Here is an 18,853-nt window from a genome sequence, read left to right as displayed (position 1 = left end):
GCCATCGAACACGTATTGAGCCAGAGTCAGAATTATATCACTAACTTCTACTTAAAATGCACCACCGATGTCCCAGTCTGGCCGCCGGCTGGCCTGCTCTCCAAGCAGAGAGGCTGGCATGTGCGGAGAGTCCAGCCAGGCAGCATACAGGCCTAGTCTCTCAGGTCTAAACGGCAGCGGATGGTGGCTAAATGGTGAACTGGTGAGAGTCTGGCTGGGTGCCTGGAGAAGATTTGGGAGACCCCATCTTACTGCCAGAACATGCTGAGACACAGACCTGTCATTATAACCCACCCAAAGGGGACCAAGTCTGGGCAGTGGGGTATTGAAAGCTCCCTGAGTAAACCTGGCCTGAGTCAACACACTGACTAACTATGGTCTACTGTTAAGATTAAATGAGTAACCTGTAAGTATTAAGGGTATTGTTAGGCTTTTGGGCACCTAAATGACACCTTTTTAATATTTTTGTGAAAGACTAAAAAGATAATGGTCAAAATATGTTTGGCTGTGCTTTGGTGTTAGCTTATAGCATCAATCATGTTTTTTGTCAGTTTTTTGCTCTAGAGGATTAGTGCAATTAGTGACTGTTATTTTTGTGACATTGTGTTGACTACATTTATGCTTATGTGATGTACTGATGTCGCGGCTGGTGTGATCCCTTTGCAAGATGGTCTCTAGTATCTTGTATTTTACATGTGTTATAAGAAACTGAGACACTGGTTTTATGAGCAGTTAGCTCATCAGTCGTATACCAAACAGCTGCGTTCAGTGACTGAATGCAGTATGTCAGAAGTCCTCCTGCTAGGATGCTAGTTTAGCAGAATTTTGCACCAAAAAAAAGATTCTTAGATGTATAAGTAACTATCTTGCTTGATAATAAGATAAAGGTAACTAAGACAACTTTAGCGCTGTTGGAAGGTTTTTTTTTTTTTTTTTTTTTTTCCTGTGGGAGGCTGTTTCCCCGAGCTTTGAGCCTCTGTGCTAAGATAGGCTTAAGTTGTCTGGGTATCACTCAACGCACGGATTAAACTGATATTAAATCATGGTAAGAAAGCAAGGATTCATGTTTTCCAAAATTACTTTTTTTCATGGAGTATGCTAAGTGTATTTCTCATGTTTTGTTTACCTCACCTCGTTATGTCTTTATTATCCATGGTCATTATTTGTAGCTTAGCTTGCTTCATCACATTACTCGTGTGACGATGCAAACCAGGTTATAGCCCACAAACTATCCCATCAGTTAGGATGACTCTGGAGGCTTTCTGAAGTCCATATGGTTTCACATATCCACTATAGCATAGATATCATGTATTATGCAACTCGATCTGGGCTGGATCATTAAACAGCACAAGCGTGAAATCTAGGGCAGAACGCCCAGGCTCCCAAGACGTCTCTGCAGCTTTGAAACGCCGGGGTGATGCTGAGCTCCAACTGTGTCAGGCCCAGTCACATACTCACCAGCCTTACAAACCGTAAAGGTGGATATTCACACATGTAGTAGACAGTGACGTTTTTGCTATAAGCGTTTGTTTTGCTATACATGTGAAGATCTTCATCTTTAGCCTAATCCTAATGTGATCACAGGTTTTGTAAGTGATGAACTCTGATCAGAACCTACCTCCCCTTAGTAACAATGAGCCTAGAGGTATGTTCATTTGACCAGCTTTATTGACCTTGCAATGGAATTGTGAGCTCTCCATCCATTAATGTATGGTGGGATATGTGCAGCCCACTGTAATCCTAAAGGGGTATATGGATTTAAAGAAAATTTGAAACCGAATACACCCTGCAGGCTCGCAAAAGGAGGCTATGGGGAGTCAACCAAAAAGTAAAGAGTGTAGCATGAAGATGCATTGAAGATACAAGCATCTCACCTAACTTATAATGCTTGATATATGTAACATCAACATTTTATTGAAGATATACCCGAATACATAAGTCTACCCGAGAGAGAGGAAAATCCATAGTCAGTGGTCTAGCAATTGATTTGTATGCAGTATGAATGACCGTATTCTATGTTTGATGATAAGCCATCACAAATGATTCTAACTCAACATACTTCACATTCAACAGTACCATTTCACTGGTCACACTGCAGCGTTGTCTTGATGTCCTGTTAACACTGTGTCTCATCATCTCTGGTCTCCCTTCTCCCAGCGCCAAGATGATGTGCGAGGTGATGCCCACCATCAGCGAGGACACGGCGCTGAACCAGCGCGGCTCTCAGAGCAGTTCCTCGGACCCGGACTCCCACTTTGAGCAGCTGATGGTCAACATGCTGGACGAGAGGGACCGGCTGCTGGACACGCTGAGGGAGACCCAGGAGAGCCTCGGCCTGGCCCAGCAGCACCTTCAGGATGTCATCTACGACCGCGACTCTCTGCAGCGCCAGCTCACCTCCGCCCTGCCACAGGTAAGCTACAGCAATGTAGCTTTTGACGTTGTTTTTTATTTTTTTATTATTGTTGTTGGGAAATTTTTGCCTTAACTGACTTTATATATATATATATATATATATATATATATATATATATATAGACATGAAATATGAGAAGACATGCCTCAAAGGTCTGTGGCTGGAATTTTAATCTTGATGTTGCAAATATATGGTATGCGCCTTAACTAGGCCACTGAGATGCCCGGCTTTGACTTATTTTATCTGTGTGGATCGAATTTGTCAGGAATACTGTATTTTGTAGTTTGCCATAAAATCATTGCATTAAATAGCTTTTACTTCAGTGTTTAGTGTATTTTGCCTGCATAGTACATCTGAACTTCCTCCAGTTTTGTTGCTTCAGTGTCTTGTTATATAGAGTATGTGGCTGTATCCCTTTGTTCTTATTTGAATTCCTACGGACCCTTTTACTGGACAAACAATTTGCAATAAGAGTGATGTAAAATATATTCTTCCCCAGCAGTAAATAATCTTTTAATTTACAGTACATCTCGTTATTTTTAAATGAACATGTCACAAACATTGGGCCTCATTCACCAATATCTTCCTAAGTTTTCTCGTAAATATGCTCTTAAGAAAGTTCCTAAGAAAAGTCTACGTCGGATTCATGACGTGTTCTTAAACAGCAGAATTGTTCGCACCTGTGTTCTTAGGATTGATGAATCCCACGTCTTCGTAACTGAAAGTGCATGCCAGTTGTTTCTAATTAGCATAAGAAAACGCCCCAAAAATTCCCATATAAGGATATGACGCTTCCTGTGCACCTCCTGGGAAGCGGCAGACCTCGATCGAGATGGTTGTTGGAGTCGCGGTGGAGAAAGTAGCCTACTGAATCTCAAGTAAAAGCACAAATAATAAGAGACATATTTACTTTAGTAAAAGTATAAGGTGTCCACTACCACAAACAAGGCCTGGCTTTTTTTAAAGAAGTCCCTATCCTAACCAGCATAAAACAGAAATGTGTTGTTAGAATCGGAATGCGGTTGCTTTTATTCATGGATGTATTTTAAGACTGTTTTATTTTCTTTAACCATGCAAGTAAGCAAATAGTGTGTGTGTGTGTGTGTGTGTGTGTGTGTGTGTGTGTGTGTGTGTGTGTGTGTGTGTGTGTGTGTGTGTGTGTGTGTGTGTGTGTGTGTGTGTGTGTGTGAGAAGCAGCGGACATGGGGAGATGTGAAGAGGTCCAGCCAAATAAATAAGATATGAACGCGTCTTACGCAGCGTGGTGGAGGACTAAACAACGCTGTGGAGAGAAATAGATGGCAACTATGATTTAAAAACGGGAATAATAAAAACATTTTCATTTTCACTTTTACCGGAGGCTGTATTACCGAGGGTCAGCGGCGCTGCTCCCGGGTTCTGGAGCACCGGAGCCGGATCGGCTGTGCCCCATATATACAGTATCTATGGCAACCAAGCTTCACTGGTGAGACAAACGTGTGACAGTCAGGAAGACGTTTTGGCAGGGGGAAAAACTGATCAGAAAATGTAACGGAACATTGTAGAAATGTAGTGGAGTAGTAGTGCTGCAAAATGTAACGAAGTAAAAGTCAAAAGTAGGCTATGCACTATTGAGTCTACTTAAGTAAAGTACAGATACGTGAAAAATGTACAGTAACGAAGAATTTGTACTTTGTTACATTCTACCACTGCATTTTGGCTCTATAAATAGCATGATGAATCACCCAATAACGTAGGATTTAATCAGTTTAATTGCTGATGTAAATTACAGTGTTAGTGTTTTTTTGCATATTATGATTTCTTTTTTTTTTTTTTTTTCAACAAATGATCAGAAATACATTACAGTAAAATACTATCATTGTAAACGACTGTAGAATTAAATAAAATGCAGTAACCAATTATTTGGAGCAAATTGTCATCGCTCAAATGTGCGTAAGAGTGCTTTTCAGTGTTCGTAGATTTTGTTCTTAGCTAAGAACAAATCCAAGTTAAGAAAACATTAGTCAATGTCAGAATCTTCGTTAAAAAGTGCGTAAGAGGGATTTAAGAACACATCTCTTCGTAAGAACGGTTGGTGAATGAGGCCCATTGTGTCTTCCAGGCGTTAAAGAGAATTAAAAAAAACAAATCCGCTAAAATAGTATAAGACAGGTATGGAATACTAGAATAAAAGTTACAGTGCAGTGTAAGAAATGAGCTTAAAGTCTTCAGCCTTGATTTAAAATACCGGAGTTGCATTCTGACTCCGGGCACAGAGAGCATAGCTGTCCCAGGCAACCTGAGAGGTCTGGGTGGTTCATAATGGGGAGCAAATTTGTGGTATCCTTTGCATCAATTAAAACATTTGGAAACGGGTCCAATTAACAGTAGGGGTGTGAATCTTCACTGGTCTCAGGATTCGATTGCGATGATCCTGTCAACGATACGAATCGATTCGATACCACGATGCGTCACCTCCTCAATATTATTATATATTACTACACATGGAATGTGGAATCAACAAATGCAAGCAGTCGGATACATGTGAACTCCCCTTTTTATTGTATCTGCTCTTAAAAAAGACGCTTCCTGAATGTAGCGTAGTCTGAACACAACAGACAAAAGGCAAAAACAAAAAAAGCAGCGACTGGAAAATCAACAAGTAACATCAGTAGGCAATTATCGATTATGGTCTGTCACTTACGACGCATCGATGCGGTTATTCATTTCAACACCCCTAATTACCAGTTGGACTCCCATTGCATATTGATGGCTTATTAAAGCCCTTGGATAAAGCATGTACAAAATGGTATATTAGTGTGTGTTAAGCTATTGTTTTTCTTATGTACAGCACTTGTAGTCCTACTGCAGTGCTGTGTTTAACCAACTCAAATGTCACATTTCAAACATCCCCCAAACAAAAACCTGAGAAGTTGTTGGTATTTAATATCCCAGGCATAATTCACATTCAGTGTGCGGTCAACTACGTCGGTTCTGTGACACTGCAGGCTTTCCTTTTGTTTGCAGTCACATCAGTGGAACGTAACGGAAACATGGAGTTCGGCATTTTGTTGGCGGTGGTAGTTTGTTCATTTATGTAGCGATTTGTGGAAAAAAAAGTTCTTCTGTAATAAGTCCTACAGTAAGCGGAGATTAGCACTTTCTGAAAGTGTGTCAGTAATTCTAGTCACACGCTCTCCCCACTCTGTTTCCAGAAGACTCCAGAGGTTTGCTGGTGCTGGTGGTTAGAGCAGGACTTTGTTCGATAGCACAGTAATCCGCATGGTTTCAGAGACACAGGCGAGGCACACACTGTGTCTGTATAAGCTTTGGTGTGATCTCACATTACTGCTTAAAAGTGGTTTGAAGTGTTAAAATGATACTTTCTATTTTTGAAACAATCCAGCCAGAAAACCATTTCATTGTCTGCTTTTTTTTCTTCTTGCCCCGTGGCCTTTAGAATAATTTGAATTAACCCGCGTGCACCTCTGGGTGTCGAGATGTTATAAATATGCCTTTACCAGAGAATGCCTTTGCGTGGTTTTCATTTTGGATTCGTCTCAGACTGTTAGTTTGATCTTGGGGTTTTGTGGTTTCCAGCTCATAATATCCTCGGGGCATTTTTTTTTTTTTTTTTCTCCTCAGATGTTACACACTAGACATAACCGTTGAGAGAACAAGACAAAAAAAGGGGAAACTTAAGCACTACAAAATGCTGTTCATAGATGTTACACACAGAATAGATGTTACACACACAGAATGGAACAGAGCACTAAACAAACACCAATCTTACCTCCTATATTTGAATTCTTTCCTCGTTCTTGTTGGAATAGCAAATTTGAATCCCTCGTCCTCTCCTGTCCAAACATTACCTCCAGTTCATTTCCAGAGAAAGCATCCAGGGCTGCCAAAGTGAAATAACATTTCCATTATCGGACGATTCCATTTATATCCACGGGCAGTAAAGGCTCCGTGGTGGCAGTGGTGCTGATGTATTGGTTGTCATTGTGTAATGACAGAGCTGACATAGTGTTCTGGTGCTTTTCCTGACACCTGGCTTAAATTAGATGTCCCTCTAGCAGTTGGGATCCTCCTAGCGACATCCTGGCACAAACGATAATTAATCTGACGGCGTCTTATTGGCCTGTATGATATCAACATTCCTCCTAATGGTTTGTTAGACCTTGGTAATTATACATAGGCATTTAGCTAAGAGAAAAGTGGCCCTGTTGCGCCTCTATTTAAAATGCAGCAGGTAAGAGTTGTGCTTGCAGTTTCTGGATTGTTTGGAAAATGGGAATGAGCTTATTTCACAGATGCGGCCATCACCTTTTGTGCCGGTGTGTTTTTAATGCCTTTGCTCTCGATTAGGCTGTAATGATTTTTCTTCATCGGAAACGAGGCTTCTTTAAATACAGATGTACATTTTGCACCAGTTTTAGGGGACCAGCCGTGTGGAACAATGCTCAGATAATCATCTAGTGGCATTCTTAAAGAGGGCAATAGATAGCTTCCAGGTCTGTCTCCACTCTATGTGTGTGATTGCAGATGAGGAGGTGGTGAAGGAGAAGAGAAGCAGCAGAGCTTCTTTTTTTTTTTTGTTATAGACAGAAGTGGCCTCATTTAGGCGATAGACAGGCTGTGAATGTGTCTTTACTGATATCACTCCTCTGTTCCTGAAGCCCGGAGCGCTGGTAGGATTAGGCATTGGCCAACCACAAACTTCCCTCCCTCTTGTTCTTCCCATGTTTCTCTCTCTCTCTCTCTCTCTCTCTCTGTGTGTGTGTGTTTCTGCTGTCACTGCCTTTTCTGTTATGTTTGCGCTTTGCCTCGTGTCTCCCTCTTCTCCTCTGTTTTTCCCCTCTCCCCATCAGAGGTCACGGCTCCGCTACTCGTCATGACACTTTCGACTGATCGGAGTGACATTCGCCGTCCCCACTCGACGCTTTCAGCCAACACCGAATCCCCCCCAACATGCATAACAATCCAACAGTGCCCCGGTCCCTTCCCCGATATGCTTCCCCTTCCACACCCACTGTCCCTTGTCTTCTCCTTCTACATTTCATCAGGCCATTTTGTAACCGAGCAGAGGAATGGCAGAGGCGACCTCTTTTGTCCCCAAAAGAGGAAATTTGTTTCCACAATTTATGCATTATCCATTAGTCTGATTGTTTTAATGCATAATGTGCATTACACTAAATTGTAATAATAATGTATTTCTGTTACCCTATAACATGTGGTAAACTGTTCATTAAATGAAGCGATGGATTTACCTTCAACTACATCACTGCTGTGCACAACATGCATTTTGTTGCACAGGGTGAGCATTTTGTTCTTGCCTCTAACTATAAGCCTCTCTGGGAAATGAGGGGCACCGCTGTCATCTGAAAGCCGGGTGTTTTTCCGTGTCTGGCATTCTTCTGGCTTGTTTTCTCTGCTACAGTGTATCTGGAGTGACTCTGCTCACAGAAGCACTTGATAAACTCAGTTCAGAGAAGGAGATCCGGACAGACACGTAAAGCGTGTCGACAACCCGAAAGCCTGCAGCGCCGCACATACGTGACCCTCCTCCCATCCCCCAATGCCCCCTGTATCGTGGCACAGGCAGGAGAGCTGGCAGATGGGCAGTGTTTCCCCGTAGCACTCGGCTGCGTGTTACTGTACTCGAAGGGCCCTGAGGGGCTACAGGAGCGTATTTCCCATGTTGTTTATTTACTGTTGCCAACCAAACATGGTCTAACGAAAGCTGCTACCGATGTTCTTGGCCTGCAGCATCTTTCATTCCTGCTGATCCGGGTCACTGGCACCATGCTGTAGTCTTCCACAAACACCGATTTGAGTTGTAGTCCTACGGATGTTTCTAAGAGGAGCAGATGCTCTGGAGGCAGAAGTCATTTCATTTGTTTAATTGATCTTTAGTGTGTGAAACCAAAGTGTCACTTTTCCTGGCGATGGCATCTGTGATCCTAGACGGGGAACACCAGAAGCCCAGCTGACCTTCAGATGTAGTAAATGGAAGAACATCGAACAAACCGTTCATCCGATCGACTTCACATTTAGCGGGTGTATTGCTGAGGACCCAAGCAAGTGCACTGTGGAGTACGAGCTCCTGAGATCTAGAGGACACGAAATTGGCCCGTACTGAACACGCACGTTTTGAACCGGCATTGCGCTAGTCACATGTTAAACAGGCTTTGTAAGGCTGTAAACATAAAGTGGGGCACCATTTCTGTTTGTGTCCATGAGACATTCGACTTGACTAGCCTTTGAAGATTCAGTCCCTGCTCTGCGATTTTACGTGCGCGTTTTCTGTGTAATCGCTCTTTAGGAGGGGTTGATTTACTATAATTTCTCATAAAAACATTTATCTTATGAAAATTGAAATGGATCGTACGAAAATGCACACATTTTTATTGTCATTGTTTTCATTCAGATTAGGATTCAGAAATCTAATAACAAAAAAACAAAAAAATCTAGTAATAACATTAAATCATAAATGAAATGTGTCGGTCACTGTGGATGTCTGTTGGACACTCTGGACCCAGCCGTGGATCCGAGTGCTTTCTCTGCCCCAGCCAGACCGTAATGAGATACCGGCCAATTGATCACTCACACACCAAGTTGTAATGAAAGCTAAGACTGCACTAGATTACTGTACAGAGCAGCCAATTGATCTGTGGTTTGCTCATTCATGACCGTCCTACTGGCTTCAGTAGAAATTATTACAGCAGTGTCTTTCCTGCAACGTCTTATTTAACAAAAGGGTGATTGAGCTTGGAAACATGCTTTCATTTCACACAGCAATTACAGTTTCATTTAAAGATTAGTAATTAGGGCGGTAGTGGATTTAAATTTAAAGGGTAAGCACTATGTACATCTCTGATGTCTGCTCATTAGCACCCTGCTTTAAGTCAGTGATCCACCCCTCCACCCCACTGTTTATTAATCATACATGACACGGCCATTCGTCAGAGTCTATCCACAGGCGCAGGGCAATGTCCTCCTATCCTTCTTAAAGCTTCAGCCAATATATCCAAACGAGTGTTTGTTGCCATGGAATGTACCACTCTGTGGTCCTCCATGGGGGTGAATGAGGATAGGATAGCAGGGAGGAGGGAGGGGAGATGGCGACGCTCTCTAACAAGGGCAGAATGTGGAAGAGAAGATGACTAAGCTTGTCGAGGAGAAGGGATGAGAGGTGAATCCTTCTCCTTTCTTTCTGATGTTGTTTTTTTTTTTCCTCCTCGCTGCCTTCCCTCCACCCCCTCCTTGTCTCTCTGTTGCTTGTACAGGAGACCCTCTGGGCTCCAGCAGTCAGCCAGTCAGCTGGTCTCCTCCGCCAGAGCAGCACATGATTTTCCATGATTACTGTTATTGTTTGTGCCCCAGTTCACGCCGCCTGCAGGCTAGATGGGCAGTTGATGCGTGGCAAGAAGAGAGGAGGAAACTGTACAGAGACAAGCAAGAGTGGGTTACACAGGGGTTTACCAGTAATGTCGGCCTTTTCCCTGAAGTTCACAAGCTTATCCGCTTTAGAATACACAACAATACATCATAAATATAATAATTCTGTCTCTAAACACTATACACATGTTGGTTTGATAAAATGACACTGTAAAATGTGGCAGTTCATTTTCTTCATGTCCTTGGCACGGCCATCTTTTGTCTAATATACTCACATGCTGATAGACAGTGGTAGCACATTTTCCTGTCTCGCAAGCGTTAATTTGCAAACTGAAGCCTTTCTCCTTTTTTCTGCTCAATTTACCCCCAAAGCCTTGTTTTTCCTCTCCTGCCTTTAATTCTTTTCCCCCTTTTAATCTTCTTCACATTGACAGAAGCGGGGATGGGCCCTTGGCACACGCCGTATGCATCAAGTGTCTGTAATGACTCTGACGGAGATGCTTGATCAATACCCTTGAAAGTTTAGTTCAGTCTGATTAGGGAGATGGATCTCGCCCTCATCCGGATGAATCATCACTGCTAGACGCCAAGCACTGGATGCTGGATGACCAGTGTCTGACAGGGAAACAGAAGAATGGGAGTAAGTAGGGGTTCTGATCAGACACGCCGAGGTGACAAGACAGTGCAGAAGGATCTCCTGCAGATGTAATTATCTCTCTAATGAACAACACAGTGGGGCTCCAGAGTGCTGTGAAGTCAGGAAGGTTCAGGAACCGTAGATCAGCCTAACAACCAGCTGCTTGCATACAAAGTCTTTTTTTAGGGTTATTCAGTCTGTGCACTCAAAGATCACACTTAAAATTTTAATTGTAAAAGTTCAAGTAAAAATACCTCTAAAACCCTTAAAGCGATATTTTGCCGATTTTAAACCAGCTCTGTGTCGTCTTTGTGTGGGGCAGTGTTGTCGTCTGTGGCACCACTGCACAGAGGAGCGGAGGTGCGGGATTGAATTTTATGTTTTCTTTACCAGATGTACATCTCTCAAGAGTTGATCATCGTGTGGTTGGTTGATATGTGGTGTACTATGGTGATTAGTTGTTTTGCCAGCTAAAAATGCCCATCTACAAATTTATAACAACAAAGATGATTAAATGCTCTAAAACAAAAGCTGACGCTCCATTACTCTGAAGTGTTTGCAGAATCTAACGTGTAGAATAGTCGAGAGGCTTTGATTATAACTACGTCTACCTAGTTGAATTAATTTTCAGCTGTTTAGTAAAAAGTAAAGCTGCACTCTAAATACCGAATGCTAGCTGTCTGTGTGGAGGAGAAGACCCATATCACTAACAGCTTTACCTGGTAAGGTGATGTTAGTTATAACATTTTGGATGAAATACCTAAGTTTAGATGACTCTAAACAGTATGAGATCATTGTTTGAAAATGATCCCTAAGAACCCTGAATTAGTTATCATGCCACAGCTGAAAACTGCTACTGATGCCTGTGGAAATGTCTTGTTCCTAGATAGTGATGAATCATCACGTGTCAAAGGGTAACTACTGTTTTTTTTCAACCTGGAACCCTGTTTTCCTATGTGTTTGTGTCTAAGTGACTGATGGGAACAATAATATTTGACATTGGTCCAGTATTAAGCGAGATCGCTACAGTTGGCAGCGGCAAAACAAGCTACAATGTAAGTTAATAGGACAATTGTCCAGCTTGTATTTACCTTCACAAAAGTGCTTGTTTTGCCACTGACAGGCTTAGATTAATATTTTAAGTGTCTGACAACGTTATGGAAAAGATTTCTAAGGAGGTCGACCTTTCTGTTAAAGAGTAAGATTTTTTTTTTTAAACATAAAAACATCCGCGAAATTGCGTTTGCTAAACCCACCAGACTTGTAAAATACACTTCATTCAAAGTCGACAGAAACAAAATAAATGTATGAAAAGACGTTTTGGGTCGTCTTTCCACTTTTCCAACCATCACAACTCTAATTTTGGTTGAAATACACATTTCCATGTGAAAATATGTTTGCTCTATACACGCTAAAAGTATTGCGTCTGGTGGATTTAGCGCTAGCGAATTCAGAGCTGTTTCTGGTTAAAGACAAAGGTTTCAAAGAGGTTTTAAAGGTCTATCTCTGAAGGGATCCTTTCCATAATGTTGTCAGACACTTAAAATATTAATCTGAGCCTGTCAGTGGCAAAACAAGCACTTTTGTGAAGGTAAATACAAGCTGGACAATTGCCCTATTAACTTACATTGTAGCTTGTTTCGCCGCTGCGGACTGCAGCGATCTCACTTAATACTGGACCAGTGTCAAAGATTGTTGTTCCCATCAGTCACTTAGACACAAAAACAAAAACCTTGATGTCATCTTCAAAAACCTTGATGTCCTCTTCAGTGAGCGAAAGTGAACGTGTGCGATTGTGCATTTGTGACAGTGGGATGGAAGTATGGGAGGTTGGCGTTTGCATCGCTGTGGATAGAACTTGGGCTTGACTCAGACCTCTGAGGCAATAAATACGGAAATGTTAAAATCTTACTTCACACACGGTCCCATCCTCCAAAACACACACCCAAATACACACTCACATACATACTCTTGCTGCTTGCAGGCTTTGCTTGAATGAATTAGAGAACTGCTCCCTTGAGAGAGCAGAGTGAAATGAGGTTATGACCAATACTTAGTTCCTCTCACAGTGCCAACCTGAAAATGTAATCCTCCCGCCAAAAGCCACTGCATTTGTTTCCACCATTGATAAATATTACCTCCTAAGTTTTACCAGTTGCTCTTAAACACTTAAACCCATCACACACTGCTGCAAATGTAGGCCGACTTGTGAGGAATTAAACTGCTGTTAATTTCTGACCCAATATCCTCAGGACATGTTGAAAAAGATGAGCAGTTATTTGGTTTTTGGGGGTTTTGGCAGCTGCACTTGACTCCTCAGAACAGGTCTCTGGTACTGACTGCTGTTTGTCGACCATGCAGCTGGTTCCCATTAATGCATACCTTTTAGCTTCTGAATGCTCCACTTGAAAGCCAGGAATAAAGCATGATGTCACTGGATCTTGGCGCCCGGCTGAGGATCTTATTCAAGGACTCCAGAGAGCCCATCCCATGATGTGCTGCTTGCTTTGCTGCATCACAGCTCCCAACTTTAATGTGGTGTTAACTGCGTCTTCAGCGTTACACATCTGCAGACGTCATCGTTAAAATGAATAAAATACTACTAAATAGTCCATTAACATGTAAGCACAGTTCTTCAAAGCAGAACATTTACATCTAAATAACAAATTTATTTATCTGTAATTAGGCTACTTAGTATTATTAGTGTCATTAATGCTATTTCTAATTTTGGGAATGCACACATAGTGAGTGTAAGCTTTTGTACAAGTGCATCAAAATGAAATTGGGAACTCAAGGAGTTTTCTGAGAATAATATAAATTTCAGTTAAATAAGGAATGTTTAAAGGTAACTATATCAATGTAACGGTTCGTACGATATCTTATGAAAAGTTCTGCATAACTCTTCATGCATTATCCTTTGACTGTCCAGCAACAGGAGCAATCAGTGCACCTGCGCAAGCCCTGCAGTGCAGAACCTGTTTAGGCAACAAACTACTTGGTTTGTTGTAGAAAAAAAAATCATAGTTTGGGTTACAATAACGTAAGTAAGCTAAAATGACTCAACGTTGACTTTTGCTTTCACACAGGACCCGAACGCGCACAGCAGTCTTCTTGGTGAAGGTTTGTGTTTTTTGAACCATCCATACACCCCTGTCGCATACTCCCTAAGTCAAAACACACCGGGCACGTAAGCGTCGCATATAGCCAGCAAAGCGTAGATACGTTCCTGATCGCGTGCCTGGCCATTCATACCGGACGCCTATTTCTACACGCTGGTCACAAAGCTCTCTCTCTCTCTCTCGAATAGAAAGAGACAGGATGAGTGGGGAAAGCTGTGGTAATTGGTGTGTGTGTCTGTCACTCTCTGTCCGTCCATCGGTCTCTCTCTCGCTGTGAGAAGTCAAGACAGCCAAAATCACCATTTTTTTAAATTAAGAGATTTGGGAGCAGATCTCTGGTCTCGCAGCTGTAATATACAGTAACTGCGGCCATAAGAGAGGCCCGTGCAGGGCACAAGGGCACAAAAGATATCTTAACGGCTGCGCATGCGCGAGGAATAAACCCAATAGCAACAGCTCTTAGAGGGCTATGCCTGTACTCATAGAATCTGGAGTTACAATACGTAACTATCGGTCTCTCCATACCTGCATCTTCCCAAACTGTCAGCGCCGTACTGGAACTTCCTCCTCTCTGTGGCATTTGGCAGCTTCCCATCACTACCCTGCAGAGATCCCACATCTAGCCCACTGATGTGACTCAGGTGCATCGCAGCATTGCACAATATAATGTCACTACTAATCGCGTGTGCAGTGTTCGGTAATACAGTGTGATGGCCAAGTAATATCTAGGCAGTGCTGCAGGGGGTTGTGGGGGTGGGTTGGGCTTACATCTGTTATGCAGTCAATGAGCCAGAGATGTTTGATATAATCAAGCCATGGCTTGATATTTCACACTGTTTAATCACTTTCACATGATATAATGAATCCCAGCCTTGCATATAAAACACTTGTACACAATACACAAGAACACAGTGGAGCTACAAGACATTTTGTATTTTGAGTTTTTCGTGACCGTAAGTGTCGGTCGGTTTTTGTCTATTGCTGTCGCTGTTGGTGTCCATAAGTGTAATTTACTGCTGAATGCTCCATGTTTCCGGGCTGGGCAAATGAATTCTGGGACCTGTAGGAAATCCCAAAATGGACAGAAATTAAAAAGTGTGCTTCGCCAGCCCCTGGGGTCCCTTCAATACCATTCACACATAGATGAATCCTCTGTCCAATTTAAGTGTTTGCCATTATTGGGTGACATAGCTCAACTGACACATTTACACTGACAGGGCACGTACCGCTTCTGTCGGACCTCCACAGTGTGGATATGAAAGTGCTGTGGAGTTTAAACCCAGCAGGAATTACTTAGCAATCATTTATCGGCAAACGTAATTAACTGTTGGGCTGACTGTTCTCAGTCTTTATACTTTACTCTTTTTTGCTTTTACTCTTGTGGACTATAATTTGTTGGCCTATACTGTTTTGCTTCTAGTAAAACCTACAAAGGCCAACTTAAATCTTCAATGTTTATTGGAAATGGGCAGAATACACTATTGATGTCTTGCAGGTGTATTTTTTATCTAGGCAAATATATTGTCTTTTAGTTGCTTATGTTTCATTTCTTAAAACTCCTGTATTTAAGTTCAATAAATATATATATAATAAATATAACTTTTTTTTTATTTCTTTTTTTCACTTCACTTTCATTAATATTATATAATATTATATATATGTTAATATTCTATGATCTTAAGGACTGCTTTGAAAATAAGATGATTTATCTTGAGAGGAATATATAACAGTGTAATAAGTATATAGAAAATATAGCATAGAATAGACTGATGACTCATTCAGCATTGGGATTGGTATAAAGCTTTGCTGCATGTGTCAGTGGTTAATTAGCATCAAGTGTAAGCTAGCTGTCCTGGTTATGTTAACAGCATTTTGCACTGTGATAATCATAGCCTGGCTTTCTTTAAAGACTGGGCCAACCCACCCACTGCTCCCACAGCTGCTTGTTTTGTCCCCAGCACTGGGAACAGTCATCTAATACCAGCCTCCTGTTGCCAGCTGCTGCCCGGCCATCTCCTATCACAGGTATCCAAGAGGGCACATTGTGTATTGTAGCACGGCCAGTTCAATGCCCCAAATCAGCCCAGGGCTAGCAACACCCCTAACACACCCCTGTAGCTGTTGAAGTGCCCTTAAACCAGGCATTTATGGACTATTGCCTTAACCCTTGTAAGGTGTTCATATTTTTGTTACACAGCCAATGTTCCCTGGTCTGGTGGAACCACCACATTATTAGGCTTTTAAATCAATACAGCATAACAATTTATGTAAAAACACTTAACAGATGTTTACTTTTAGCTCAATTACCAATGATGTATACATCATTTATGGTTCATATTTGCCATTTACCCCTGTGAGATCACATTTTTGATCATATCATTTTTGTTTTTTGTGAGAAAACAAGGAAAGTCAATTATAAAAAAGGTAAAAAAAAAAAAAAAGAAACAAGATTTTTGATCGACAGACACACACACACACACACACACACACACACAGCAGGCACAGTTAGGAGGAGAACACAGTTAAGGTTTACTGGACCCGAGTGTATTTAACTTAACACCTCATATGTAATAGTTATGTGTAGGGGGGAGGGGTGTCCTGTGTGCAGTCAGTGTATCAGTTGTTTTATGTTTTTCACAGAAAATGAGCCAAGGCCAATGAGTTTGAGTTAGAAGAAATAATAAATGGCATAATTTTTCTTTTAGCAAACATTGAAAACGGGTCCCACAGACCCGAACACCTTACAAGGGTTAAATTCAGACGTGCACATTAGAATTCCAGTTGTCTTCTACAGAGCCATCGTCCTAACTGCTTTAACGTTGTAATTCTTTGTAACAACTATTTTATTGTAATGTGTCCCCAAGGTTAGTGGCAACAAATGGAAATTAGCCTTAGCTCATTTTAAAACAAGCTCATTTACAGTTTTACTGTTGATCAATGGGGATTGTCCCTGACAAGTAAACTAATTAAACTAAACAGCTAAAGACTATGCTTACCCCGGGAAGGTGTGAATGTAATGCATTCTTTGGCTGAAAAATAAAGAGCCAACTTTCCCCAGATAAATAAAGCTTTAAAACATCAAAGTAGTGAAATGGGTGTAAAGAATGCTTAATTTGTTGTGACTCACTGTGTTTGCTCTTACCAGCGTCTGACTAAAAGCATCTTGTAACTGCGTTAGCAGGAGCTTGACACAAATTGAGGCACAGGAGGCAGGATAATCATTTTTAAAGGATAGTTTATTTAGTGCAGGCAGGGTAGTAAAATTTGAGGAAAAATGAATATAAAAAAGAATATATTTTGTGTAGAAGAAGTATGTTTTTCCTTTCCAATTAGTCCATTGGTCAGCTCCGAAAATTTTATTTGTCGTGTGAAAATCTAGTTAACAACAGATTAGCCAAATTAACCAATATTATTGTTGTGTGATAGCCATTGTTGAGTGGCAGCTTTGTCGAAGTTATCCGCTCATGAAGTTACGCACCCACCACACTAAATTAGGCTTTAAACGCTGGTTCCTATCCTCATTTAGGCTCAATTTAGGGGCCTTTTATTGTTTACATGTTTTACTATGACATATTTGGTATAATTTGAAAGGGTGTGTTCTTTGTTTTTACTCAAACCCAGTTATTTTATTATCACAAAAAAACAAACCGAATAATCAACACTGAAACACAGATTCAGTAAATATACGTATATCGATCTATGTGGGATGATTATTATCATATCACGTATATCATCTCACAACCCCCTTAGCTTTACCTAAAGAGCCATCGGAGAGATTAAGACCCCCAAATGATGACTACTGCTAAATATCTCCATTTATTCCCATTTTTCTGAAAATTTGTGCCTCTTTTAGAAAATTCAGGAAAATTATAATGGCATGGTGTCCTCTAAACTGCCTTATCGTTAACACCGCTCTCTGCAGATTCGTCCATATTATAGAAGGCTATGTAGTGTGTGTGGGGATAGTGCTGCAATGCTGCAGAATCTGAAGCTATTCATTCAGCACACCGCTAACTGAATTACTCTGTATAGCAAAATGTTTCCATTGTTTCCAACAAAGAAGCATTTGACTGAAGCCATTAGGCTCTACTCTGACTGGGAGGCTGCCGCTGCACTGCTGATGCATGTGAGGATCACAGGGCGCATGCTTTATTGACGCCTTTAAATGACTGATGGCTCCAGGGTACAGTAAACTGGTTTTCATTGAACCTTTTTCTTTTGAGAGTTTATAACTCGGTGTATATTATTATTCCCTCTCAAAATGCACACAGAATATAGATTAGCTGCGGCTCATTTTTAAGCTGCTGCCTTTGGCTCTGGCTTGCCGCTGAAATGCCTAATGCAGCTAATTACCATCTTTGATTGGCCAATCTGAAGCAATCTCCCTCCGTCTCTGACAGCATTAGTCATGTAATATGCAGACAAATGCACGGCTGATCACAGATCCCCCGGAGTTTGGATTAGTAGCCAAGTATGTTTCATGTCAGTCCTTTTGTCCATATTATGAGCTATATCCTAGGCATGTTTATGGCCGATGTCTGTTTAGATTATAATCAGTTCTGTGTTGCTTGCTTGACAGATTTTTTTTTTCTGCTTAGTATTTATCTTGTGAAAAATACAGGGCAATTTCAAGTGGATTGATCCATGATTTTTGTAATGTATGTCACACTCTGTTTGACATTGGGTTAAAAAAAAAAAACGGTTATAAGTGTAGCAGTGCATTGGCGCATCAGACAAGCATTCTTTCAGACTGAATCAATGCAGTGATACCCTCAGCAAGGGACCACTGGTTCTGCCAGACCTAGAAAACTCAATGACCGGCTCAATTACTTCAGTTCCTAATGGAGATAAAAATATAGAATGACCTCTGAACTCCATGTGAACACAATAAAAGCATCTCATTTGGCATGATTTTCATCACAAAGCCGCGAGAGGCTGAGGATATTATTTCACATGAAAGAAACTGATGATATGAGCTTGGCACAAGAATGTTTGTGCACACAACAATAATGCAATCTATATTCAAAGGTCAGCTCAGGGAGCTGGAGGGTTTTGATCCAGTGTAGCAAGTGTGTGGTCGGATAAATAAATCGTGGGTGGATGTGTACTTTATGCACATAAAGCTTTTTTTAAATTTGCGGTAGTGCACGTCATGGTTATATAAAGGTGTATCATTGGGTAATATATTATTTGAATGATAATATAAATGTAATTAAAAGAATACATTAATGTTGATATTAGCAGTTTTAGACTAAAACCCCCATACTTCAAAAGGATAGTTTCGTACCTGTAGTGCTA

At 41.2% G+C, this 18,853-nt stretch overlaps 1 protein-coding gene across 11 annotated transcripts in view; it reads left to right on the top strand.

The window, feature by feature from the left end:
• Positions 1 to 18,853, top strand: part of ppfia2 (PTPRF interacting protein alpha 2) — a 228,669-nt gene that overhangs the window by 47,127 nt on the left and 162,689 nt on the right. For all 11 annotated transcript variants that reach the window (XR_005638147.1, XR_005638142.1, XR_005638144.1 and 8 more), the window contains exon 2: positions 2,158 to 2,413. Coding sequence is in view for 6 of the 11 variants with exons in the window: in XM_039791528.1 (XP_039647462.1) it covers positions 2,165 to 2,413 (249 nt within the window). In the remaining 5 variants the exon portion in view is untranslated. The remainder of the gene's footprint in view (positions 1 to 2,157; positions 2,414 to 18,853) is intronic.

This window comes from Perca fluviatilis, chromosome 23 (genome assembly GCF_010015445.1).
Source record: "Perca fluviatilis chromosome 23, GENO_Pfluv_1.0, whole genome shotgun sequence".
Taxonomy (NCBI): Eukaryota; Metazoa; Chordata; class Actinopteri; order Perciformes; family Percidae; genus Perca; species Perca fluviatilis.
The sequence above is the reverse complement of the archived record's forward strand: the minus strand, read 5'-3'. Positions and strand labels throughout refer to the sequence as shown.